At 52.6% G+C, this 25,561-nt stretch overlaps 10 protein-coding genes across 10 annotated transcripts; 3 read left to right on the forward strand and 7 right to left on the reverse strand.

Annotated features, from left to right (window-relative positions):
- Positions 1-370: 370 nt before the first annotated feature.
- K489DRAFT_374558 (alpha/beta-hydrolase) lies at positions 371-2,373 on the reverse strand (the record flags this gene model as incomplete). The annotated part of the gene is made up of 6 exons (XM_033603540.1): positions 371-996; positions 1,064-1,498; positions 1,557-1,565; positions 1,630-1,721; positions 1,776-2,109; positions 2,169-2,373. The coding sequence occupies 6 exons, from the start codon at positions 2,371-2,373 to the stop codon at positions 371-373; spliced, it is 1,701 nt and encodes a 566-aa protein (XP_033455116.1).
- A 1,960-nt stretch (positions 2,374-4,333) lies between these two features.
- Positions 4,334-5,399, reverse strand: K489DRAFT_385197 (uncharacterized protein). The gene has a single exon (XM_033606036.1). The coding sequence runs from the start codon at positions 5,059-5,061 to the stop codon at positions 4,693-4,695; it is 369 nt and encodes a 122-aa protein (XP_033455117.1). The 5' UTR covers positions 5,062-5,399; the 3' UTR covers positions 4,334-4,692.
- A 2,243-nt stretch (positions 5,400-7,642) lies between these two features.
- On the reverse strand, positions 7,643-8,331 carry K489DRAFT_131652 (uncharacterized protein). Its single transcript, XM_033599050.1, has 3 exons — positions 7,940-8,331; positions 7,775-7,861; positions 7,643-7,711 (listed from the first exon to the last, which is right to left on the reverse strand). The coding sequence occupies exons 1-2, from the start codon at positions 8,236-8,238 to the stop codon at positions 7,798-7,800; spliced, it is 363 nt and encodes a 120-aa protein (XP_033455118.1). The 5' UTR covers positions 8,239-8,331; the 3' UTR covers positions 7,643-7,711; positions 7,775-7,797.
- Positions 8,332-9,169: 838 nt separating this feature from the next.
- Positions 9,170-9,790, reverse strand: K489DRAFT_414004 (NuA4-domain-containing protein; the record flags this gene model as incomplete). Its single annotated transcript, XM_033608113.1, has 2 exons — positions 9,170-9,388; positions 9,452-9,790. The coding sequence occupies 2 exons, from the start codon at positions 9,788-9,790 to the stop codon at positions 9,170-9,172; spliced, it is 558 nt and encodes a 185-aa protein (XP_033455119.1).
- A 251-nt stretch (positions 9,791-10,041) lies between these two features.
- K489DRAFT_131707 (peptidylprolyl isomerase) lies at positions 10,042-10,853 on the forward strand. The gene is made up of 4 exons (XM_033599051.1): positions 10,042-10,110; positions 10,168-10,258; positions 10,348-10,638; positions 10,704-10,853. The coding sequence occupies exons 1-4, from the start codon at positions 10,091-10,093 to the stop codon at positions 10,806-10,808; spliced, it is 507 nt and encodes a 168-aa protein (XP_033455120.1). The 5' UTR covers positions 10,042-10,090; the 3' UTR covers positions 10,809-10,853.
- A 3,504-nt stretch (positions 10,854-14,357) lies between these two features.
- Positions 14,358-17,161, forward strand: K489DRAFT_385201 (fumarate reductase-like protein). Its single transcript, XM_033606037.1, has 4 exons — positions 14,358-14,711; positions 14,779-14,847; positions 14,937-15,174; positions 15,246-17,161. Exons 1-4 carry the CDS (start codon positions 14,678-14,680, stop codon positions 16,798-16,800), a joined length of 1,896 nt encoding a protein of 631 aa, XP_033455121.1. The 5' UTR covers positions 14,358-14,677; the 3' UTR covers positions 16,801-17,161.
- Positions 17,162-18,766: 1,605 nt separating this feature from the next.
- K489DRAFT_420370 (uncharacterized protein) lies at positions 18,767-20,042 on the reverse strand (the record flags this gene model as incomplete). The annotated part of the gene is made up of 3 exons (XM_033608218.1): positions 19,446-20,042; positions 19,014-19,317; positions 18,767-18,977 (listed from the first exon to the last, which is right to left on the reverse strand). The coding sequence occupies exons 1-3, from the start codon at positions 19,543-19,545 to the stop codon at positions 18,767-18,769; spliced, it is 615 nt and encodes a 204-aa protein (XP_033455122.1). The 5' UTR covers positions 19,546-20,042.
- A 1,519-nt stretch (positions 20,043-21,561) lies between these two features.
- Positions 21,562-22,639, reverse strand: K489DRAFT_131875 (uncharacterized protein). Its single transcript, XM_033599052.1, has 2 exons — positions 22,193-22,639; positions 21,562-22,035 (listed from the first exon to the last, which is right to left on the reverse strand). Exons 1-2 carry the CDS (start codon positions 22,394-22,396, stop codon positions 21,616-21,618), a joined length of 624 nt encoding a protein of 207 aa, XP_033455123.1. The 5' UTR covers positions 22,397-22,639; the 3' UTR covers positions 21,562-21,615.
- Positions 22,640-22,656: 17 nt separating this feature from the next.
- K489DRAFT_328202 (Phox-like protein) lies at positions 22,657-23,230 on the forward strand (the record flags this gene model as incomplete). The annotated part of the gene is made up of 3 exons (XM_033602041.1): positions 22,657-22,742; positions 22,917-23,069; positions 23,167-23,230. Coding segments are annotated over 3 exons (303 nt in total), but the record flags the coding sequence as incomplete, so codon positions are not given.
- A 337-nt stretch (positions 23,231-23,567) lies between these two features.
- Positions 23,568-25,358, reverse strand: K489DRAFT_414009 (uncharacterized protein; the record flags this gene model as incomplete). The annotated part of the gene is made up of 1 exon (XM_033608114.1): positions 23,568-25,358. The coding sequence occupies one exon, from the start codon at positions 25,356-25,358 to the stop codon at positions 23,568-23,570; it is 1,791 nt and encodes a 596-aa protein (XP_033455125.1).
- Positions 25,359-25,561: the final 203 nt, after the last annotated feature.

Consider the following 25,561-nt stretch of genomic DNA (forward strand, 5'->3'; position numbering starts at 1 on the left):
CCATTTTCTGGCACATGTCTGGCCCTCCCAAAATTTCCCTTTTCTTCCCAAATCTTGTAAAATCATTCGCTCGCTCGCTCGCAATGAAAAACATCTCACTCAAAACAGAGAAGAGACACATCCCAGAAAAAAGTGTTAAAACAAAAAAGGTCGCACAGTCAGCCTGCTGCCATCCTACCGGAAATCAAAGTTCGATCTGAAAGTAAATCCAAATCGCGGCGCCAAATGGTCGCTCGCGACATAGACCAGAGCGCGCGTTGGAAAAATAGAAAGAAAACTCGGGTGGAGGGTATAAAAGAGATCAACAAAGAAAGGGTAGGGGATTCGTTGAGTCGTACGGCCTCAGAGGCCTGACGGGATGAAGGGTTCCTCACAGTCGGAAATTGGATTCGTGCGCGATGAGGTAGTCGTAGGCATCCTGGCGGAAGTCGTCGCTGATGATCTTTTGACCCTTGACGTCGAAGTTGAGTAGCTCCGGCGCGGAGTTGTTATATTGTGGCCAGGGGATCATCGCACCGTCCGCACCCATGGCGTTGGGATCAAGGTGGTTCACGAAGCTGATGTAGTACTTCTGGAAAGCATCAACCAATGCGCTATTGTCCGAGGTGCCGTAGAGCACTGGCATGTCGCTACCGTGATATGTGCCCAGGTTACCTGTGTCGTGCAACCAGGTAGATAGATAGCTCCAGCTGGGCATCTCTCCTGAGTAATAGTGCAGAATGCGGCGGCGCTGGAGCGCACCGAGGAGGTCTCCGGTGACGGCAGCGATGCGCTTGAACTGAGGATAGATGTTGTACTGGTCTCCAGTTCGGAAGGGACTACCGAAGGGCTGTCCACCTTCAGGGTCGTCGTGATATTGCTCAAGAAGACCTGCGACATGCTCATTTGCATCAGGGTCGCCTGGGAAGAAGCTGGCCAGGTAATCTGTCAATTCGGCGTTGGTTGTGATGTTAGTCAGGATGGCAGCTAGAAGGGTTCCTTCATCTTCTTGGCAGCCTGCACCACAAGGTCAGCTTATACTCGATTACCAAATTTTGCGACAGGGTTGTGGCTTTGCTCTTACCTGTAATGATTGGTACTTTGGTGAACTTCCCTTGGGCGAGAGCAAGCTCTGGAGACTGCGGGTAGAAGGAATCATCTGGTCGTGGTGCGAAGCTCACGTCTATCGTGCGGTAGCTGAGGAGGGCCGGGACCGAACTGGATGCATAGAGGAAAGTGGTGTAATCCGCCTTGCGCATGCAGTCGAGCTTATCGACAGCATCGCCGCAATGGGCGGCCTTGGCAATGTCCTCGAACACGCTCTGCGCCTTTGCGTCTCGAACTCCGTTCACCGGGATCATGGCCCCGGAATTCATGACAGCGCCACGGAACAAAGGCTTGCCTTTGTATGTGTTGTCGCCGTCGTGGATTATGAGGTGATCGAATGTGGACATGGCGCCAGCACTTTGGCCCCAGATGGTGACCTTCTCTGGATCGCCACCAAAAGCTGCGATGTTTTCTGGACAAAGGTCAGTATCCTGTTGGTAAAACTTAATAGCGAGGTGGACGCTAGTCACCTTGAACCCCTGTAGCACGAGTTAGTACAAGTCCGTCTGCTAAGCATGTCTCAGAAATCGATGAGGTACTTACATTCCATAGCCAGGCGTTGATCTTTGAGACCGAGGTTGGTAGAACCTTCGTCGGCTAGCTCGTTACCTGCGAGGAATCCAAAGGCTCCCAGACTGCCCGAATGGTTAGATCGACGAGTTAACTGCTGTAGACGAACACGATCTTACCGATAGTTGACCGCAACATAGATGAATGGCTGGTTGAGCGCGATTGACTTTTGAACCAACGGGGTTCCGTCTTGTTCAGAGGTTGCACCGAATTGAAAGCCACCCCCAGGAATCCAGAAAAGAACTGGCAATTTGTCTGACGGACTAGTGTTGGCAGGCCGGATGACATCGACGGTCAAACAATCTTCGCCATAGTTGAGCAGGGCCTGAACAGGCGGCGATCCGTAGATGAAGGCGAAAAGATTAAGGAAGGTATTGTCTTGGTTGATTTGTGTGTAGAATTGAGGGCAGCCGCGAGCTTTGTCGGCCGTGGCATCTATCTTGCCCAGGTTTCCTAGATGAATCGGATTGTCAGAACTAGAGCTGGATCGATTCGGAGAACGGATCACTCACTTCTGATGTGTTGTGGAGGTCGCAGCCGCAAGTCGCCGACTGGTGGTTCGGCATAGGGCACTCCACGAAATGAATCGATGCCATTCTTAGTCTTGCCATTGATGCTACCAACGTTGATGTCGATTGATGTAGATCCGTATCCGAAGAAGAGAGGAGTTGCTGTAGTGAATGTGAAGAACAGGGTAGCCACAGATGCGAACAACATGTTGGCTTAGTCGGCGATGGCCAGGACAGCATACACGAATCTTCTTGTGATCTGCAGAAAGGAAGCAAGGAAAGGACGGCGTAACGGTCGCTAATATATGTATCAAGAAGATCAATGAAGATCAAGAGAAAAGAATGACGCAGCAAGGTGACCATGCAGCCACGCGATGGAAGGGATCTGACCAACCTGTGAAAGGAAAGATGAACATCTTCTTTGCACCTCTGAGAAAGGCGAAGGAAGAGGACCAAGATGCCACGTCGAGATCGCTTGGAAGTCAAACTGTCGAACGGCTTGGGACTGTCCGACGTCTCCCGGGAGAAGGACGATGGTTGCCAGCCCATAGCTCTGTCGAAATTGTCCGTGCATCGCGACATCAACGGCTCCATCACGCACATCGCACGCAAGCTGTAGCTAAATTACGGTCAGGGTTTTATCGTTTGCTGGACAAACGGTGAACTTTGTTTCCTTGGGTTTGGGTCGTGAGGGTCATGATGCATGTACAGCATGCAGGAGGTGGTTGGTAAGGAGAGGTTGCATATCCAGGGACATCATATTGTGCTCCAGGACCTTCTAGGCTCGCATGTCGTACAAGATATGCATTCAACACGTCTGGTGATGAAATGATACGGCGGTACAGCCCCTTCTGCATCACAGGCGCACATCGTTGTACACATATACAGTTATGGTACGGCGCAAGAAATTCTGACGTTCCTCGTACCCATTGCCGTAGCACTACTGTACAGGCAAAGTCAGTAATGTCCACGAGCGATAAGTAAAATTCGTGTGTGCATTGTTTGGTGTCGGGAAAGGTGTACGTGTGTGTAGTTAGTGGTTAGGGCTCTTTCATCCTCTCCCAGAGGAGGGTTTCAACTTTCTCTTCGCGCCTCCTTTTGGTCGGCATGACCCGAATCCTCTACGTCCCGTTTAGGCAAGTGTATTATTTAGTACAGTAAAATTTAGCCTGGACATCAGGTTTTATTAGGACGAAAGGAGTCGCCTGGCGCTTTGCATTGTCCATCTCCTCGCGTATTTTTAGGTGCTGTGACGTCCAACGGTCAACGAGGGTTTATGCCATTCCTTCCCCTGTCACAAAGATCTGGCATGTGATGATGGGCGCGTCGGAGAAAGCCATTTCCCACTTATCTGCTATCTGTAGTACAACTTGGCCATGTCCCATTGAGTTTCTTAGACCGCCCATGAATGGCTCTGGATGGTCGTACTCCTGGGAAGACAGGGTCGTGAGGGCCGCACCCACCATGTTTTCATTGGGAATATTCAGGTTAGCATAGACTGAACGACATCGCTCCACTCGTACTCATGCCATTGATAAGAGATCGCCCGGGTTATGCTGATCCCTTCCCAGAAGGTTTGCCGTCTGCCTCAACGTGTGTTTCCGATGAACAGGTGAACAGGTGGTTAGGTGTTCTGTCCAGCCGCCGCAACACACCATACTCGTTTGAGCACATGAGCAGCGTCGACGTGATGAGTATGATTCCGTCCGGCCATTGTGCATCGTATCTCTGTGTGGTAGGTTACATTCAGAATATCGGGTACTGATGTGCATAAGGTTGTGCATCCATCGCGAAAGATGACGTGGGTACGGTTCACCGTGGTGGTGGTGGTGGTGGTGGTGAGAGAGAGGCTTGTAGACGGAATGGTCAGCAAACGTTGTACATTTCTGCCTTACGCGGGTGAATATGCGAGTCCACTTATCAGCATCGTTGCGGCTGGTGCGACCGGAATCCTCCCGTTGGCTCCGGCAAGAGTTTCGTTCCAGCTTCCGGGGGTCGGCCTCACTGCCACTTGGAACCGTATGCGAGCCCACCTGCATCATCAGCAAAGATAATACCGCATCTCGATGCACTATCATGGCCGCGACGCTGAGCCGATGATCTTGAAAATAAGGCATCACATGCGCTACAAATGATGCTACGGGTGTGTTGGATGCATCCGTCGTGAGAGGCTCTGGTATTGCTCTAGCACTACTGCAATATCCACATTGAGAATGTGCAGCAACAGGAAACAAGAATTGTGTACAGTATCCCAATGCATATCGCGAGTTGTGCACAGATCACACGACAACCCACGAAAAGGTGTGACATATCTAATCATTGTACATACCACACGACACAGAGAGGTCGTCGTCCTGAATCCGCGTGCGAACTACCAGCGACCCACCCTTATGGCAATCGTCATGTCTCCTGTAGTGACGAGGTTCATACCCTCCCTATTCAGATAGTCCATGCCTTACTGACCGCCGTGTATGTTCTTTGTCGTCAAAATCATCGTCGAGGCAGTTCTCGGCGCCAATGAAATTCGCTAGAGGATGACTTCAGCTAGTCCGTGCTGAGCTCTCTGATGGTTGGCCAGATCATCGACGGATGTGTAATGGTACCCGCACGCAAGGCATCCCTCGTTGTCGTTCTTCCGATAAAATGCGTCACTTGATGCTTGAAGGCTATGCGGCTCGTTGTTCGGGGTAGTGGTCGACTGCATGGTGAAGGAGCTCGTGAAGTCGTCCGCGATGCCGATCGTCGTTGCTGGCGGCCCATGTTCCCTTGGCATCTCAGCAATCGCCTCGTGGCCCGTCGCCTCTGAGATCGTCGGCATGAGGAAACTGTTGGTGGAAGACCAGCTTGGCGCGCGTGACGGACCCGTCATTTGCCGATCACTTTCCTCAAACATCATCTCGCGAATTGCTACGAAGGATCTCGCCTTCGTCTTGATGGCACGTCAGTGTGTTGGGACGCTGCTTCTGAGTTGCGAGCATTTCCCACGCGTGAAGGCGAGGACTTCATTTACAGTATCGCCATGATGTTGAGCGTAGATATACATTTTTTTCGAGACGGGCCCCATTGTCTCACACGATGTATCACTCGTCTCAGAAGAGAACATCATCGCTGATGTGATGAACCCACTTGGTTGAAATGTGTTGACGGCCGCTTTGATAACGATACGGAGACTTTGCCCTGGCGTGTTTCACCACGATGTCATATGCGAATCGTGTCTCGCCAAATTGATTGTTGTGTGAACGGGCTGCTGGACAAGGACTGACGATGACGGACCGTTCACTGCCTGCCCTAGCATTTACCAATTTGGTCACAGCACCCGACATGCAATCACATCCATGATGATGCACTTGCAAATGCCCTATCCTCATGTGCCCACAGACGCTTTGCCACCACAGACGCCTGCAACCCACAATTTTACTGAATAACCTTGGGATTCGTCTTCAAGCTATGGATACGCCGTGATATTTGGCAAGCTCCGCCTATCCGTCCCGTACTTTATGCATGATGTGTTTTCAGCTCGGGAACGAGTCGAATCGAAGATACAAGCGCATGACATGGTCACGGAAGTCGGGAGATGCGAAGTTACGTGCCGTTGATGCTGATCAATAGTCGAGCCTTGTGCCGCGAATGTATCTCATCGTCACTAAGGGAACTCTTGGTCCGCTCCCAGGACACCCTCTCGCGAACCTTCCAGCGTACACGCGCCCACACACATGCGCGCGCGCACTTGGTGCTCCGGAGGCGTACGCGTCCGGTATCCTCACTGGGCGCCCTACAACTAAGTGCCGGTCCCGGGGGAGCCTCATCACGCCTCCAGAACGCCCACCTTCGCGATTGCGCGATCGAACGCCATAACCAATGAAAATCTGCTTTGGGGTTACAATCCTGTAGGATGTCGCGTGCATTTGTTCGAGATCAATGAGCTTCTGCGAAGGATGTTCTTGACACTGCGGCGAGATCACAAACTTGCCCGCATCCGCTGTAGTGATATATACAGTGGCCTCAAGTATGACGACACAGAACAAGACGTGCAATGCGCAAAATAATAATCCTTGCATCGGTGCGCTCACGTCCGTGCCTCTCGACCAGGGGCACAATCAGGATTTGACCCTTCTCAAATGGTAGCGAATATGTCCAAGATTATTCATCGCAGAGCTTTCCTTCTGGAAACTGTTCTCGCAACATCTAGCGGGGAATGTCTCCGTCGCATGCGTGTGGGCATTGATGTCGGTCACCCATCATTCTCGGACTTGCCTTGGCAGTATCTGGAAATACACCTGCACCTACCTAGGTACCAATGTACACTAAAATTCACCCAGAAGAAGCATAGGTGGAGCCTCATATGGCTGGCTGAGTACACTTTGTTGGGTACGTCGCGGTTTACTCTTCGATTCGTGTGAACGATCACTCATCCTGCTTCAAAAAAAACATGTCCATCACGTGCCGAGCGATGTTGCAGCGCAAGAGTACAATGCATACCTAGGTACTTAAGTACCCAAGTATACATGTAATCCTACCGTCGCACGCGCTGGCTGGTGCCTCGATGGCCTTTCGATATCCTCTTGGCGATTCCTCTGCCATTTCTGTTGGCATGGAGCAGCTGGTGACGACGCAAATTGATGCTGTCATACCCAAGTGCCCAACAACGACGTTTGCTTGGCTCTTGACTGTGGATCTATAATGTGACGATGCCTCTCCCGAGAGGCTCCTTATGCAAATTATCTTCTCTGCCCCACCAAAAGGCGTCAATCCTTTCCGCCTCTCGAGCAAGCCACGAATCAAAGACCACATCATAGGCGCACACTACATGGTCAGGTGATTGTATAGCTCGAGGACAGAGACGGACACATGTTCACGCGGAGAAGAAACACGTGTTGCATAATCGCTCAAAATCTTCAAACCAACCTGGGCAGCACTATTCTTTTCGCATTGGAAAGTCTCGTGAGCACAGACAGAACATCGATCGAAAAGTCATAACGTCATTCGAGCTTGGTGTTCGTGGATGTTCGTCAGCGCGCATGCAGGTGCGATGCCTGCCCAGGTGTCTACGGGCCAAAAAAAGATGACTACGAGCTGGGCAGCTTCCCGACTCCGGGGGGGCTACCTTGATAGCGTGCCGTCAGGCTAGCCCAACTTCAGCTTGCGACGCGCATCATCGTGGGCTCGTTCAGAGTATACGCACATGCGAAAGTCTATCGAGATAATGCACATTTCTCGATTTCAACAACGGCGGCGGTGAAAAGGTCCGCTCTGCCGTTTCTCGTCTGAACACCCCTGCGAGTGCATTGGAGTCATTAAGGCCCGACGTGCCTGGGATAGTACTCTCGGTCGAAACTTCCAGACCTGGCCCATCTCTGCGCTCGCGGAAGTGTCTCTAGCTTCCATCTCATGAGTATGATGCCAGGCTTTGCATGGGCAATACGGGATCGTCGCAGACGTGCCGCAGTAGTCAAGTCATGAAACATCGGGTCGTACAAGTGGATATCTCAAAGTGACGTTTGCCCTTGCGATTTGCGGCGACTCTCAATGCTACCGGCTGATTAGTGCTGTTCATGCGGAGTTAAAGACATCCGGTTTCGGGTCTGCTGCATTCAACGGATGGGTGATACCTCTTTGATGTGTATCGTGTCATTCAACAGATTCGTTCGTCATAGAGACGGCTTCGAAGATCGCAGAGCCGGGCTTCCGTGAAGCTACTGAGGTGATTAAGATCAGCTTGCGGTTTTGAGGTCACAATGTGCTGCCATCTGTAAGGATGTAACGCGTCATCTTACTCGATGCTCGTCGATTCACAATATGCTGCGAGAATCGAAGATTGTGACGACGATGTTTGATGATGAAACTGTATACACTGATAGCGATCCACTACATGTTCGGACATCACTGATCGCATGTGACCTTTCGATATCAGCTCAACCCAGAAACACGGGCGTCTAGAGCAGTCCCCGTTATGACGGCTACCCGAAGCTGAAGATTCGACAACGCATAAAGCCAGCTGGGTCATGCTTGCTCGAGGGCGGCGACCCTTCCGAGCTCGACATCTCGCTATGCACTCGGCTTGCGTTCCGGTCATAGCTGACAGGGTCGCACGCACAATAGATCCTGTTTGTGGGTTCGTGGACGCAGTATACGATGTCTTGACTCGAGGTCAAAGCTGCGAGTGATTCAAGGATTTCGGGCGGGATGCCGTGGTCGGGCGGCGTGACAAATGCTTCGTGGAAAAGACAACGGATGATGTTCAGTCCGGTGGGCTACCCTGTTCAGGTGAGCCGTAGGCTGTATGTAGTTGACAAGAATCTCGCCACGAATGACCTCGATCTGAGTGGCAAGAGAAGCAGAAGTGTTCGAGGATTCGCAGAGTGCTTAGAGGGGCAACGACTGTTTCCGTCGTCCAATTCCTCCGTGGCAACTTCCCAGCGCAAATTCTCAAACACTGATTTTGAGCACATTATATCCGCGATGCAACTGTGTCGAGCGAAGACATAATCATTACTACGAGCTGTAAGCGTCAGCGCGAGCTTGATAAAAACTTGCGTGTTGATATCTGTCCCGGCAGTCGTCGTTGTGAAGGATATCTAACATTGCCGTGAAGCAAGGTCATGGGAGCGCTGATTCCAAGATCACGCCACGCTTTTCGCAAATGGTTCCCGCAGATTTATCGCTCGGCTTGTCGAGCAGTGCAATGCCGCTTGGTCAATGTCAGCGCCATAGCGACTCCGCTCACTCAGATAGCATAGATTAGCCAAGTGTCCAGATCCTCTGCTCCAGATGGACAGTGTGATGTGGCAATGGTAGAGCTAGTAAGCGCTTGTTTCCAGAGAGATTGTCAACTTGGCCAGACGCTGTGAAATCGCCTGGCCTGGTTTTGATCGTAGACCCTTGCTTGACACCGACGTACCCTGTCTCGTCAAAGAGCAGTTGTTTCGCAGAGCGATGTCACGGCATCCGCTTGCGAACCTAGCGGCGCAATCTTGCTGGCGACAACCGGGAAGCATTTGCTCATTTCAACTGTCCCGCGCGTACGTGATCTTGCTCCGCTTCACACCTTTGCTATCATCTTCTTCCTCCTTCTCCGTCGCACGTTTCTTCTTATTTGCGCCCGTTTTGGTTCCGCCAGCAGTCGGTGTTGAAGCGCTGTTCTCGCGAGCTGAAAGTGGTGGAGCGTGAGATGCAGTCGGTGTTGCTGCATGTGAAGTCGTAGCAGAATCCTGCCCTTCCTGAATCTATTTTCAATTTCGTCAATCCCTCGTGCCAAGAGAACTCACGAATCTCGTTCGTATCCCTACCCTCATCCAATTGACTGAGCTCCTGCTGAAAACGCGATCTTCCTCTCGGATTCGACCGCGACGACGATCGTCCGCCGCGCTTCTTCCGCCGACGACGACACCCTTGACCCAACCATCAAATCCGCGCACGATATTGCCCGACATTGCCGTCTCTTCAAGATAGTTGCCCTCCATTCGGAACATTTGGTCCTCTAATGTAGCAAGTTGCTCATCGAGCTTTCGCTTCTTTTCCAGATTTTGTCGTAGCGTCTCTCGCAGAGATTCGTAGTATGGGCGGCCGGGCTGGTCTGCAGTTGAACCGGCCGTCTGGGCCGCACCAGGCGGAATATTTTCAGCCATGATAAGAAGATTCGTGAATGAAGAGAAAGTCGATGAATCTCAAAGGTTCCACATCGAGCTCGCACGATCCGTGGTGCTTCGCTACATAGGTAGGTCGATGAGTGATTCAAGCCGCGTCGCGTCAGATGATGGCACGTGCACGTTTCAAAAATAGCTATGACATATCATTAACCACATGGGCTGCGAATGTCTAAAGCATCCAAACTGCACCTCTATCATCATCAAGAAAGTCCTGTCATCAAGACTACCAGACTACTCGATCTTGCTCATTCGCCTGGCTACTGTCAAGAATCTGCAATCATGGACAGAATCATGAACTTCTTCCGCAGATCCTCGTCATCTTCGACATCAGCTCCCGCAGCTAGCTCCATTACATCCGATTCTTTCGTGCAAAATCCCAAGAGTGTCACCCTCAACACCACTCTCGGAGCCATCAAGATTGCGCTATTCTCTAGCCAGACTCCAAGGGTCAGTATAGCATGCAGGCTCCAGCTTGCTGCGCTGTTCATGCAGGTACAAATGAAGCAAAGACTGACCCATCTGTTTCCTACCTATAGACTTGCCAGAACTTTGCTACATTGGCCAAGCTTGGTAAATACGACAACGTCATCTTCCACCGCATTATCGCGGGCTTTATGATCCAGGGCGGTGACCCGACTGGTACCGGCCGCGGCGGCTCCTCCATCTATGGAGCCAAGTTCGAAGATGAGATCGTGCCATCGCTCAAGCACGACTCCAAGGGCGTGCTCAGTATGGCCAACAGCGGGCCCGGTACCAATGGTTCCCAATTCTTCATCACACTCGCTCCAACACCTCATCTTAATGGCAAACACAGCGTGTTCGGCAAGGTAAATTGCTACGCAGTGGTATAGTCGATGCGTTCTGCAAACCTGTGGCTAATACATCTCGGCAGGTCGTCGAAGGAATGGATGTGGTTGACAAACTCGGCGCAGTACGCACCAACGCTGGGGACCGCCCTGTCAGCGAGGTCAAGATTGTGAGCTGCGACGTGGAGTGATCTACCAGTTCTGGTGAATTGACGCTCTGCCGTGTTGACATGCGTATACGAGTGAATCAGCAGTGTATACTACTGTATCAAAGTCCTATACTAGCGCCACCTTCTATAGTCACCATAACGTGATATCGCTATTGTCTGCGCCGTCAATCGCAAACTCAAAGCAACTGCAAAATACCCTCTATGTGACCCCATCGAGAAGTTCTTCGAGTCTTGCCAACATGTGCACGAGCGGATGCACGCGCGAGGGGAACATCCCGCGTCAGCCTTATACTCTAACCATACTCCACAGCTGGAGGTGGTGCACACATCGTCCATGCTACGCTCGACCAATTCCACATCATGGAGAGTGTGGTATCCGCCCAACATATCTTACTCTTTCGAAGACTTAGCAGACATGTGTGTGTGCTAAGGCCGCGGTTGATCCCCACGATCAAATCCCATGGGTTTATCAGGTCGTGCATGAAATAAATCTGTCGGCGTGCTGGGTCACGTCACATTCGTGGGCGCGTGGACGCGCTTGAAATTTCGAGATGTCAAGGCTCAAGACATTATCGATTAGGACCTGGTCATCTGCTTTGCTCGAGAAGTTCCCGGCATGGCGAGGATTTCGGTTTTTGGAGCGATTGGTAGTCAAGCCGTTTAATTCCCGAGAGTTATAGGCGCAGTCAAAGCCGCTTTGTGATTGTTTTCGCAATTCGGTAGCCCTGGAGGCAGGATTCGTTGTGGATGAGTTCGCTTACAGACCGAGGTTCGACGATCAATATGCAGAATATTCAGAGCGGCGATGACTGTCGTTGCTGATTCATTTTCAGGCCGACCATTGGTGCGATTGGTAGACCTCCGTGATCAGTGACATCTGTAAGTGTCTGGGCGGCCATGAACGCTGGAGCAATCGCAGACATAAATTTACCAATGCAAAATCAAGTAGTTGATCGAAACGAGGAACGTGGCCATGGTATGATTATTCGCATCATCGTGGGCTTTGACCATGGCACTGAACAAACGGCTCATGTGATATCTTTTCTCGTTCTTCAACTCGGGCTCGTATGACCATGAGTGCCAGCGCTCAATTCGAGCGCTGATTCATCGACCGGCTCCATCATGAGTGGCGATTAGGTCCGAGTTAGAATTTCAACTGAGCGTCTCCGAAGTTGTCAAGATCCTAGGCAATGTCAATTCGTAACTCCGGACGTGAGAAAATCCTGGGCTGCTGATGATCGCATGAAATTGCAGACAGCACTCTGCATGTACAGGGTACAAGATACAAATTACATGTATCGCAAGAGGATTATTTAAATGGATCAGCAAGCAGAGAAACCGAGGAAAGCCGAGTCGTGTCGGCAACACCTCAGATCGTTCTCGGTCTTGTGAATGGCCGAGTGGGATATTTCCTGAGTTGTTATCACATTCCAAGGTGGAGATCTCGGCTCATCCAGCAAAGCAAATACGACCTCCCTTCACGACCAGGATTCAATATGCCTCGGTCAAGGTCGATCATCCTCCGAGCTAGTCCTCATGTTGTCGGCAACCATTCCGCCTCCAACACCAGATGCGATCCCGCCACACCAGCATCGTCGTCGTATATTTCGCAATACTGGAATTGCATGCGTGTCAACGACCAAGAGATTCAGGAACGATCGGTGGCAAAACAAAGCGGCTGCCTCCCGAGATCTGATCTGCGTTTGGCCACGTTCGCCACTCGTTCATCTCCTCGGGCACAATTTCTATGCCACGGCTGAGAAAATGGCACCAGTCATGCGCCATCTTGTGGTCTCGCCCACGCAGGACGTGTCATAGATCACCCGTTACAGGCAACCATGTTAGATCGAGGTCGACAGATGGCGAGTGCGAGTGCGAGTGCGATGTTCTCTGCTACCCGCAGAACTCTCGGTCTTTCCGTGGTACTCCAATGATCATTGTGCTGTCTCAAGGCCTTTTGTCGATCTCAATTCCAGGTAGGGCAGGCGCGGTCAGTCGGAGGCTGAAAAAGCCGGTGTTTCGATTCCCCAGTTTTTGGGCACAGGGCAAAAGGTCAGGCGCCAGGGTCGTCCACCAGTTCTACGACTGCACTACTCATGCCACTGTGCGAATTTTCACATGCGAATATTGGAGCTTTGTCAGTGCGACGACTCGTCCTCTCTGTCACGGAATAAAGAGCACACCTACCCACGTTACTAGAGTACATTCACCGTGACAATACACGCCCATCTGGAGTTGACGACGATCATTCCTGCAGCGATCCCGTGAGGCCACATGGCCCAGTCGACATGACACTCCATTACAGTACGTATCGAAAGGCGCACGAATCTGGTCGGTGACTCTCGTGGCGGTCTACGCATTCGCATGTGCAGAGAGACACAAGGAGCACAGCGACGCCCACTGTGGATGCCGGCATGTCAACCACACCAACACACTGTCTTTATTTGTTTGCGTCTGTTTGTGTGTGGATTACCCCAGACAACACGAGATGAGACCAGTTGGACACCAACAGCACGCCGAGCCAAAGTCTATATGCCGACTGACGAGTCCCGCGAAGGGCGAGGTAAGCTGCTTTCATCGTTCACTCGTCCCTCCGCCTTTCCTGGAGAGCCTCCTGTAGACTATGGGGGATAGCCTATTCCGGGGACTGGAGCTGGTCCCACCGCCTTCGCCTTCGCCGCCTCTCAGTGCGAGCGCATTACCACCGCTCTGACTGTTCTGTTACTCCCTGATCACGTTTCCTCTTCTTCACATGCTTTTTCAGGGTGTGCGCCGCTCCAGACTTGTCTCTGACCCGGACCGTCCATGATTCCAAGCTCTGACAGCATCGCGTTCTTCTCAGTTACCTCCGCGATGATACTGTGATCCTCCTGCGAACAACATTCGAGTCTAGCCTGGTACAAATGCCACCCTCGAACATGCCTCCTCAAATTGTGGTGTGGTAATGATAACGGAGTCGTCACGCTGGGCAACTGAAAACGGTGCAGCAGGACAAGACCTCGGGCTAGCCAACGTCGGCTCTTGTGTGGGATTGCGAGTGTCGCGGGGAAAAAAGAAACAGGGGCGGGCGGGAAATACCTAGTAGGGACGAACGAAGAGGGCAGTGGAGGAGGGCAGGAAAAGAGTTCGCCGAGGTAAAACTTTGACCCGCAATGTCCATTCCCAGACTTCTCCAGCTTCTGGCCCAGAGAGCAGCCGCAGTAGTTCTTTGCACCATTTCCCTCAGGGCCACACACGCTACACTATACTTCACTGCAGGTGTTTACCAAGATCGGTTTTACCGCCGCTCCCATTCGCTGCTCCACACTTTGTCTGGTAATCCACTCCACTCCACTCTATCTGCTGCTCTGTGGAGTTGGCGTTGCCTGGTCGTGCCGTGATGTTTCAAAAGCATCAGTGGTCTTGTAGTCCTGTAGCTATGGATCGTGTGGAGATGCTGCCAGAGACTGCATCGCGACCGCGCATCTTTCCGGCCTCGTGGTCAAGATGTATGCACACCGCAGTCAACGTGAAAAGTGATTCATACGTACGAGAGAATGCTGATGTTTGATTGCCATTTCTCCACATGCTCGTCCGTGACCACCACCGCCGCCGCCGTCGCCGCTAAACTCACTCCACCACTGGACTCCCACCACCACCACCACCATCAAATCATCCTGCTACCCTGCAGCCGCCGCCGTAACATCTCTGTTCCTCTCCAACGACTGTCTCTCTAGTCCTCCGCCTCGCTGCTACCGCTGCCGCATACGCTTCGGGAATAAGACTCGGTCACGAGTTCTCTTTAAATTCTTCCTCCCTCTGCCATTACATTTACCGAGCTTCTTTCCCTTCCCTCTTCTCTTTCTCTCTCTCATCCACCCTTGTTGTGCTGTTCATCCACATAATACATCATGTCTGAGAGAGTTATCGTCGTCGGCGCTGGTCGTAAGTACCCTTCACGACGCTGCTACCGCCTCCAATGTGAGCGCTGTGCTGACAGTCACCTGCTCAGTTTCCGGCCTCAGCGCTGCCCACACCATCTACCTCGCTGGTGGCAATGTCACCCTCCTCGACAAGAACAGTAGGTTTCTCTGACTCGCCAGCGCAAAGCATCCGCCTTGTGTTGGTCGCCGTTCATTGCGCGAACAGTACGTTGACCCTCGCCAACAGACTTCATGGGTGGCAACTCCACCAAGGCCACTTCCGGTATCAACGGTGCCTTGACCCGCACCCAGGTCGACCACGCCATTGGCGACAGTGTCAAGCAGTTCTACGAGGACACCCTCAAGTCTGCCCGTGACAAGGCCCGACCAGACCTGATCAAGGTCCTCACATACAAGTCCGCCGCTGCCGTCGAGTGGCTGCAGGATGTGTTCAACCTCGACCTGACCCTCGTCTCGCGGTTAGGGTGAGTTTCTTCCGCTCAAAGGCTTTCTCGAACTTTCTTGAACGTCTATGCTGACATCTCGATGCGCGCAGCGGTCACTCTTTCCCCCGTACTCACCGTGGTCACGATGCCAAGTTCCCTGGTATGGCCATCACCTACGCGCTCATGCAGCGATGGGAAGAGCTTGCCGAGAAGGAGCCGGAGCGAGTCCAGCTCGTCAAGAAGGCCAAGGTTACCAAGGTTAACATGGACGGCAACACCGCTACTGGTGTCACCTACGACTTCGGTGGCGAGTCCCACACTATCAACGGCCCCGTCGTTCTCGCCACCGGTGGTTACGCTGCCGACTTCACCGAGACCTCCCTCTTGAAGAAGCACCGACCTGACACCTTCGACCTATCCACCACCAACGGCAGCCACGCCACTGGTGACGGCCACAAGATGCTCATGGAGATTGGTGCCAACGGCATCGACATGGACAAGGTTCAGGTTCACCCCACGGGTCTCGTGGACCCCAAGGACCCCACTGCTAAGACCAAGTTCTTGGCCGCTGAGGCTCTCCGTGGTGAGGGTGGTCTTTTGATCAACTCCAAGGGTGAGCGTTTCGTCGACGAGCTCCAGCACCGTGACTTCGTTTCCGGCAAGATCTGGGAGCAGCGCGAGAAGGGCAACTGGCCCGTCCACCTCATCCTCAACAGCAAGGCCTCCAACACCCTCGACTTCCACACTCGCCACTACTCCGGTCGTGGTCTGATGAAGAAGATGAGCGGTGCCGAGTTCGCCAAGCTCATCGGTGCCGACGCGAAGACCCTCGACAAGACCTTCAAGGAGTACAACACATACGCCAAGGGCGAGGCCAAGGACCCTTGGCAAAAGAAGTACTTCCACAACTTCCCTGTGGAGATCAGTGACGACTTCCACGTCTCCCAGATGGAGCCCGTCCTGCACTTCACCATGGGAGGTATTGAGATCAACGACCAGGCTCAGTGCTTGAACTCCGAGCAGAAGCCGTTCGACGGTCTCTTCGTCTGCGGTGAGTTGGCCGGTGGTGTCCACGGTTCCAACCGTCTCGGTGGTTCGTCCCTGCTCGGCTGTGTCGTCTACGGCCGTGTCGCCGGTGACAGCGCCAGCAAGTACCTCTTCCAGAAGGTCCTTAACGGCGGCAGCAGCACCGCTGCCCAGCGTGCCGGCCAAATCTCCCTCCACATCGACCCCAGCACCCCTGGTCGCATCAACGTCGAGTGGAGCAACGGCTCTGGCGTCTCATCGTCTGCCGCTCCCTCATCGCAGGCCCAGACGTCTGCCGGCCCGGTTATCCCCGCTGGCGGCAAGTCTGGCGACCCAGGCAAGGTCTCTCAACCCAACGACGTCAAGAAGTTTTCCGTCCCCGAGAAGGAGTACTCTCTCGAGGAGGTTGCCAGCCACAACAAGAAGGACGACCTCTGGGTCGCCGTCAAGGGTGTCGTCATGGACCTCACCGAGTGGGTTGACGAGCACCCCGGTGGACCTCAGGCCCTCTACTCGCACATGGGCCGTGACGCCACCGAGGAGTTCGAGATGCTCCACGACGACGAGGTCATTCCCAAGTACGCCGCTGGCATCGTCATCGGCCGTGTCAAGGGCCAGAAGGTCACTCTCGAGTACTAGACGTCTCTCACCTCGCCAAATGCGTGCGTGTGAGTGTCCAGTGCGATGAGAACTTGCAATTATGATCGGCGAATGCAGCACAGCGTCGACGTCCTTCGAGACCCGATGCTTGTGCGTATCACGAAATCATGACAAACCACCTTCATCACGAGCGTGTCTGTGCGCCAGTCGGAAAAGGCTGTGAGTGCATCGGTGGCTCGGTGAGGGTAAAGGATGAAGAGACGTTCGCATCGAAAGGAAGAAACCAATGAGTTCTTCACTTTGCTTGTCTTAGATCCTTTTTGGTGTGTCGGCGCGCGATATCCCGATGGCGCTATATGACGAAAATTTTATGTGCCTCCGCTGTTTGTGTATGTAAAAAGGCTCTTAGATGAGAGTAGGAACGTGTATCATGTTTTTGATCAACCATTTCGCTCAATATGTTTCAAATTCCTATCCTGTCATCTTGACGATCACCATCTATTTCGTATCCGCTGTAGTGCCACTTCTTTACGCGGCATCATGTTGTTGATTCCTTTGGTACTACGTGTTGGTGTGTCTGGAGGTCATTGAAGGTTCCGAAGTTCTTCTCTTCATCACTACATATATAATTCGCGCGAGTTTGAGATCCCTGACCCCTTGCCTAGCTCAGCGTCCAGATACTCTTCACAGGACTGCTTGATCGACAAGTCCGCCCTCTGCCGCTCATACTGTATTATACTTTGCTTTTAAAACTATCTCGATCTCAAATCATCATGTCTAAAGCAAGGATCTCCGGCCAAAATGACCATTAGCATCCCCTGCACTCTAAAACAGATGGAGCTCAGCCTTGCAATATGAGTCACAGGTGAGGAGTGCAAGGTTGATTTGGACGGGAGTTCATACGTGCAGAATTGCGCGAGATTTCCGAACACACCAGGTTACTGAGTCCATATCGAAGCCCATATACGAAGTGAAGCGTTCGAACTCGAGATCTCGGATCGCAATCGGGCAAGATCCTCGGCTCATGGAGACAAGCTAATGTGGTCAGATTGCGTGTCCCGGCCCACTCATGCCTCGCCGATTTTCTGGAGATATCTCATCCGTGGCCCACACGATCCCGATCCTGGAAACACATATGATGGGAGTGCAGGCCTGTCGTGGCTTGATTACTACTGGCCCTCGTGTGACACGTGACAGATGTTGATGAACCCGCCCGAAAAGTTTGGTGCAGACCCTGCAGCTGGGCTGAGAACTTCGTACGTCGCGCGAAATAGTAGGGTTGGGGTTATATACGTGCTGTCCAGGACAGATATGGACGAGCGTCGAATGTTTTGGGCAAAACACGACAGAGTTCGTGTTGTGTCGAACGGCTCTGCTGGCGATCACTTTGCTCTTCCCCAATGCACGAATTGATGCGACACGCGCGCCATGTTGTTGGTCACGTCAATTTTGGGTCGGTCGAGGTACCCCGAACTTGCAGTCATGTTGACTAGACAAATGGGTAGTGAGGCGACCAAGAAGCTTGCGCCTGGGAAACAGAAGCCGCATGCACCCGACTCCCTAGTCTTACGTAGAAACATGACTGGACATTTCATGTATACAGGTGCCGAGAAAGGACCAAGGTAAAACGGAGCAAACGTCCTGTGCGATACGGGCTAGAGTTGGAGGGTTTCCGCTAAAGATAGATTTTCATGAAAGTTATAAATGTCTCTCGACTGGACACATGACTCCATGGAGAACCCGAAACTATCCATTACCGTTGAACGATGAAGAAGCCTTTCTCAAACCAAAAATACAACATGTGAACACTCATGCCAATGCCCAAAATTGAAATGGAATTCCGATTGACACGAAAAAGACCGGCTGCAGGTCTGGCCGGTAGAGAAACGTCGTTGAAAGATTGAAAAGTGCTCAGGTGGGTTGCAGGAAAGCAAGCGTCTGCAGAGCACGGCACATGAGGGATTTCTTCCACGCTTTAGCCTTTTCCTCAAATTCCTTCGAGAATTTACAGGAGAACGGCAAAGGCACCGAAGACGAAACCTACAATAGCCAAGGAGCCGAAGGTTTGACCAGTGCCAAGAGCCAGAACACGCAGAGAAGCGCCCGCGTTGCGATTCGTGCCAGTCTGCGCAGCAGCCGTGGCGCCGAGAATACCGTCGTAGACAGTCTGGCCAGCAGCGTCGGTCGTCGCGGCGGCAACATTGGCCACACCCGTGCTCTTGGAGGCGCCGGTGGCGCTGGAAGAAGGAGACAGAGTCGATGTGTTTTGGCGAGTGGGGTTCTGGGCACCGCATGGGTGGTTCTGGCGACAGTCGGACTGGCAGGCCGAGTTACCAGATCCGCAGTTGCTGACACACTGGTTGCCCCATTCCTGGCAGATGTAGAAGGGAATGGTCTGGCTGTACTCGCTGATGTTGGGACTGACACCGTTGCTGCAGACACAGCTGTAGGTGAGACTTGGCCAGTCACAAGTGTTGGATCGGGTGGTCGCACTGTTGCCGGGAGTCTGCAGGCAGATGAGAGGACATTGAGTGATCTGGCTGGTGCACCAGGCTCCTGTGAGGGGTATTAGTGAGGATTTATTCTTCACAGGATGACATGTCCTCGCGATTTGTCCTCGTTTCTTCCATCGTTTGCAGTCAAATATCATGCGGCAGGAACTGGGCAAAGGAGCTCAAACGTACGTCGAGTGTCGTTGTTGACAGAGTTCGGGTTAATGGCGTACTGGGCGGCAGCCGTGGCGATGCAGACCGCGATAGCAGCGAGCTGAGTGAAGGACTTCATGGTGAAGAGGCCGAAGAGAAGAGAAGATGGTGATTATCTGCGGTGCTGGCGGCAGAGAGGTTCAAATTGGAGCAGCTGAGAACGACAAGCAGTGGAACAAGAGGCAATGCTTTCTGAAAGGTGCCGAGTTAGTAACTTGATACAAGAACGTCGTGCGATGTTGAAGAACAGTGGCGAGTGTCTGGCAGATGCGGGTGTACGAGTGCGGTGTTTGTGCTCGTGTCGGGGCAAGTGTATCCTCCCTCCACGGGACGAGAAGCCGTGTCAGGCGCGAGATGCTTACCCACGAATACGAGAACGGAACGCTAGAGTGATACGGGCCTTGGGTGACGAGTCGATCGGGAAGTCGTCGCGAGCGGAACAATAATTATTAGGATTAATTCTCTGCCTGTGTATGAACGAGAGTGGCTGCAGGGCGTGGTTGAGGCGAGCGGGCGGATGCAGAGAGCGATGTTGGGTCCGGGTCGGAAGGGACGGCGAGAGTACCAAGAAAGGTGCCGGCACGACGCGCACACACACGTCGAGTGAAGGAGTGTATAAAGAATGAAAGAAAGGAAGTCACACGGTGCGACGAGAAGAAAATGCGACGGCGACGACGACGACGACGATGACAACGACGACGAACAATGCAACTGATGATGTTGGAAGAGCAGAGGAGGAGGAGAACGACGATTAGCCAAGGGAAAGAGAGGCGAGATTATGATTGGAGCCAATCCAGCTCGGTAGTTCAACGGGTGGCACACGCACAGCACATGGTACAGGACTCGGGCTGTCCACGGGTGGTGAAGTGAGTGTAAGGGCAAGTGCACACGAAACACGACTCAACACGCACGCATTCGCCCACTTCTATCACCCATTTCCCACCTGCTGCCTACCTGGATAACCAGTACTGAAGGAGGTTCATATAGCATATTTCATACACGCACACGCACACGGTGAGCACAGTGAGTACAGCGAGCGAGGCAGCTGGAAGGTGCCACCAGTGTGTATAATGGATGGAACTGTACCAAGGTAGTACCAAATATAAATGGCAGTGAGTCGGACAAATGCGGCGGGATGGAAATTAAAATTGTCCCCGAGAACCTTCAAAGTCTCCTCCTTTCCAATCTTCCAGTCTCCCACGCTTGCTCTACGAGCGATGGAGTAATAGTAATAATATTCCAAGGTTATTATGAATTGCTCCAAGATTCTAAGGTTGGTTCTTGGAGAATCGGAGGACACGCTCCTTTCCAACTTCCGACTAGCCCCGTTTTCCTCCAACCGTGAAGTCTGCGCGTCAACACGTGACTTCAGCCCATATTTAGAGTCAAGAGGGCAGAATAATCTCTGGCCTGTAAAGTCCTCCATGGCTTACGTCCTCCATAAGGTACTGTGGCATCAGCTCGACCCATCGTATCAGGGTATCATCCATGCGTATTGGACTCGCCTCATGGCATCTGTAGAGTGGATTGCATATGTATGTGGGAATTTGATGAGCCTCGGACAATCTAGGAATCTCATCCATGGGGGACCACGATGTTAGTCGGATTCAGTACCAGATGATGAGGGGAGACGAATCTGGAAAGACTACGAGGCTCAGACATGCACACAGTACAATCGTTGTACGGTCGGTCGTTGTGGGAGTCGTGAGGATGTGTCCTCGTCCGTGAACCACTCGAGGGTCCAACCGGTCATGGTTAACGGGTCTCAAAAACACCTGCGGATTCTACATGCAGGCAGACGGTATTCGATAACAACAATGCACTGTTACCCCGGCACGTGATTATTGCACGGGAAGCGGGCTGAACGGCGCGACCCTGTGTGATCTGCATCCGGACAGTTTCCAGTTCCGCCTCATTCCAAGATTTTAGCGGGATTGTTATGCAAGTTACTACACGTCACCTGCCCTTTCGGCAATGTTCGATATATCAATTTAATAATGACAAGACCAAACGGCCTGACGAACCCTCACGCTTCTTGTAGACAACTTCATACATGGCCAATTGCTGCCGCCCATTGGACATCGTTATTTCTCCATTTCACGATAGGCTCATATACATCGAAACGCACATTGTATGTTCATCGTAGAGTTCATGTCCAGCGGCCCCCTACTTCCCCATACACCACACACACAACGAAACATGACATGATGCCACCCTCGATGCGCTTAGTACTGACGATGAAACCGCCGCTTTGCCACTGCCAGTGAGAGAGATACTTCAGCAGCATAGTGATTGCACGGAAGCCAACCACTTCACCAATAAAGGCACGCCACCCTGACCCGGGGAGGATCACTCGGTTCGTGTTCGGCATTACCCTACAGAGCAACACAACGATACTTCGCGCCGTGCCGAACCATTCCAGCTTCTCTAGACCCACCGCGCGTGAGTGGTCTGTTCCTCTGAGATCCGTCATCGAGTGCAGTCCCAGGCGGATCCAGTCGCTCACGTTGCATTGGCAACCGTCAAGCAAGCGGCCGCCCACGATCTCATTTGTTTGCGCACTCCGTCCCTGGTCGTACCTTCGTTGGTGAAATTCGGGATCGCTTGACAACAGACGCCGATGGAGCACGACCGATCTGGCATGTCTGACAGAAATGGTAGCACGCCTACCGCTGCCAACGACCACCCAGACCAAGATCTAGAGACGCAGGATGGGATCCACTTACAACGATCCAATCAGCCTCAGCCAGATCTGACATTGACCTACCCAGAGTCCACCATACCCACCACGACTGTCCAGATACAGAAGAACTCAGCGCCATCGGAAGCGCCTCCCACAACAGCCGCCGCTCGACCGCTCGCCTCCATCGAGCCCCCACCCTGGTGGATCCGTCGCACCCGCAGCTCCTCCAGTGCAACCAGCGCCACATCCCTGCACCTCGCCAAGCCCTCACAACCACAGCGACCCGCCGCCAGGCGCCACGGCAGTAGCGGCGGTAGCGGAGAGCAGCACAACAGCCACAAACGCAGCATCATCAACCTCGAAGATCACTCGGAGGATCACGATCTCAGCGCATCGCGCGGCCATTCGTGTTGGGCGAGTGGAGTCCGCGTGCTCGCGCCCGTCATCGTCTCCGCGGGCGGAGGCGTGGCGGTCGGAAGTACCGTGGATGGTGCCGTCGCTGCGGGAGGCGCCGGTGCGTACGTCGTGTGGCGGTGCGCGGTGGGGTTGCTTGGCAGTGGAGCCGGCGGGGCGGAGGTGGAGATGGCGAAAAGGTATGTTCGATCTCGGATCGCGGTTCTTTTCAAGGCATTCGTCTTTTATGTTTCCGGGCTCGTGTTTGATCATGTCACCGTCACAAACCGACCATCACGAGGTGTTGCCTATGAGTCTTGATCTACTACGGATCCATCCTCATGAACACCGCTGAAAAGAAAATGGACAAACAGATATTCCGAGTTCGACGCCCTGCATATCGCCCTCGTGCGCGCCTTCCCCCACGCCGTCGCCATGATCCCGGCTCTCCCGCGGAAGAGTCTTGTCTCGCGTTTCCGGCCACATTTTCTGGAGTCTCGGCGGGCCGGGCTGCAACACTTTCTGAGGTTTGTCTTCTCCATGTCGCTTCATATTACCTGATACGTTCGTCTATGTGCTACGACCGATGTAAAGATATGACGCTAATATCTATATCCCTCTTAGCTGTGTTCTTCTGAATCCCGAATTTGCGGCTTCGCCAATCTTGAAGGATTTCGTCTTCTCGTGACACAGCACGATGCATAGGTCTGGAACAGAGTTGCATGGGGACACACCACGACCACAGATGGATGGTGATCAATGACGGGATCACAGTGGATGAATGTGAACGAAATTATACTTAATACCTCACCACCCTTCTTGTACATATCATGTCGGTCTTGGAAGAATTCAAGATGAGAAATTTCAAAGCTTAATCAAAAGGAGGAACAGATTAGACGCGAGCAAGGTATACTCATGGCGAGCGCTTGCAAGAGCTCCGATCCGGCGAAATTTACGATCACCGAGATGACGCTCTTTGCGGAAATGCTACTCTCCATACTTTGTGTTCCTGTGTGCAACTGTGATCATTCGCCCTGATCCAAAAGCGCCCAGTTTATCTCGGACAGCGGACTACTGTGATCGCTCTCACCAGTAAGACCACCGCCCTCTCCCACCGAGTCTTGCACGAAGCTCGAAGGCTGAAATGTATCGTATTGTATTGGGCCCGGGCTGAATGCACCAGTTGGGCTGCTTCGTGACATCGCTGGCGGGAAGAAGTGTGTTCCCAGGTAAAAGGAATTCTGGGCATCCTTGGCGATCTGCTGATCGGTCGATACGTATTGTTGACCATCACTGCCATCATTGGTATACACGTTGTCGTTTTTGTTGTCGTCGACATCAGGGGTCGCTAATTCAGCTGCGTGGAAATGTAAGCCTTCGTCGTCAAGAGCATTAGAATCGTAGTACATAGGCTGATTCAGTGGAAAACTCGTATCGAATATCGGGAGCGCTGCATTGTTAACAGGCGTCGGGGTTTGCGGCCCTGGTGTAACAACCAGGTCTTGTGGCACCGGCGCTGCGAAGAGCGATGGGTTGAAGTCGATCGTGGTCGTGCTATCGAACACAGCGAGTGCACCTTGTGGCTCTGCTTCCTGTTGTGAAATTACCAGTCCTAGGCTGTCCTTAGCCAATACCTGTGAAGGCAACTTAAGTTTCACGACAAGAGGAGCACCACTTGGTGCTGTGGGATCATTGTGGCTGATACCCCTGCGGGCACTGTTCGCTATGGAAGGCTTAGTTGCTTGCATATAATCGAGAGGTACAGCAGTCGAGGCGTTGGACGCAACGGATTGGGACTGTGAGAACGCCGAGTCGGAATCTGAGTTTCGGCTAGGCGTAGATTCTCGAGAATCTGATTGCGTCGAGGAAATCTGAGAATAATCAACCTTTTTGTCGATCGTGCGGGCGCTACGGCGAACCTCAGGCGGGGATTCTGCGTCTGTATTTGCGACTCGACTATTGAAGGCGTCATGATGGCCGGGGTATGAACGATCAAAAGTCTTTCGCTTCCGCTGGACATGGTGAGATGCCTCTGGGATAGCTTCAGCCCGTCTTTTTGGACGATCAAGCTTCTCGATAGCGTTCGGAGAGAGGCCTGTGGAACCTTTGATTGTATCATTCTCGGGACCGATACCGCTGTCCTTGCGACGCGTTGCCTCCGTTGCATTCATAAGCGCATCAGATAGCAGCCCTTGCTGCCGTTCTATCGTATTCATGCGCATCATCTTCGCCATTTGCGAGGCTGCTGCAGCTTGTTGTTCCTGCTGCCGCATCTGCATCATGGCTTTTCGCTGATTCAAAACTTGGAGCCAATGTGTCTCACACGACTCAATGAAGGTGGTCAAAGTCCAATACTGTTCGATGAGGGTACTCCTTTCTTGAACAAAGGGAAGACCAACAGCTTTAGTATGGAGGAACTCAGCATCACGCCCGACACTGGAGATTGCGAAAGAATTGGCTTTGCGACCTCCAGTATGAGCCTCGGCAGCGATACGTAGCTGCAAGCCACGCCATTGCAAGTCTTCACTGAATACATTAATCTGTCCGTTCATGTTGGCAATGTCTTTGCATATGATGGCCCGCTTGTTGTAAGCTTGATCGACCTCTTTGCCTGCTGCAGTAACGCCGCAATAGACACGTCCGATGCCACAGGCAACGCCTGCTCGCAAGTGTCTGACTCCGTAATTGGCGCATGAAAATGTTTGACGGAAGGCTGAAGGCGACGAGCCTTGTTCGTAGACGGCGGCGGCACAACGGTCAGAACCGTTGAGCTTTGTATGGCCACAGGCGTAAACTGTAATGGTCTCTTGACACATGATGGCTTCTCGACAAGTCCATCTAATGGTGGAAAAATCGCCGAGGAGAAGAGACGGTGAACAGGAGTTTGCAGATCGAAATTAGAGTTCTCAAAGCTGATGAGCTGACCATAGAAAGGTGACGGCCTTCACATGTTGGTCATTCACGGCAATTCCAGACAGAGTTCTTTCACCACCTGCAGTCACCATTCACTTTCTCACAC

This window comes from Dissoconium aciculare (assembly GCF_010015565.1).
Source record: "Dissoconium aciculare CBS 342.82 unplaced genomic scaffold K489scaffold_22, whole genome shotgun sequence".
Classification (NCBI taxonomy): Eukaryota; Fungi; Ascomycota; class Dothideomycetes; order Mycosphaerellales; family Dissoconiaceae; genus Dissoconium; species Dissoconium aciculare.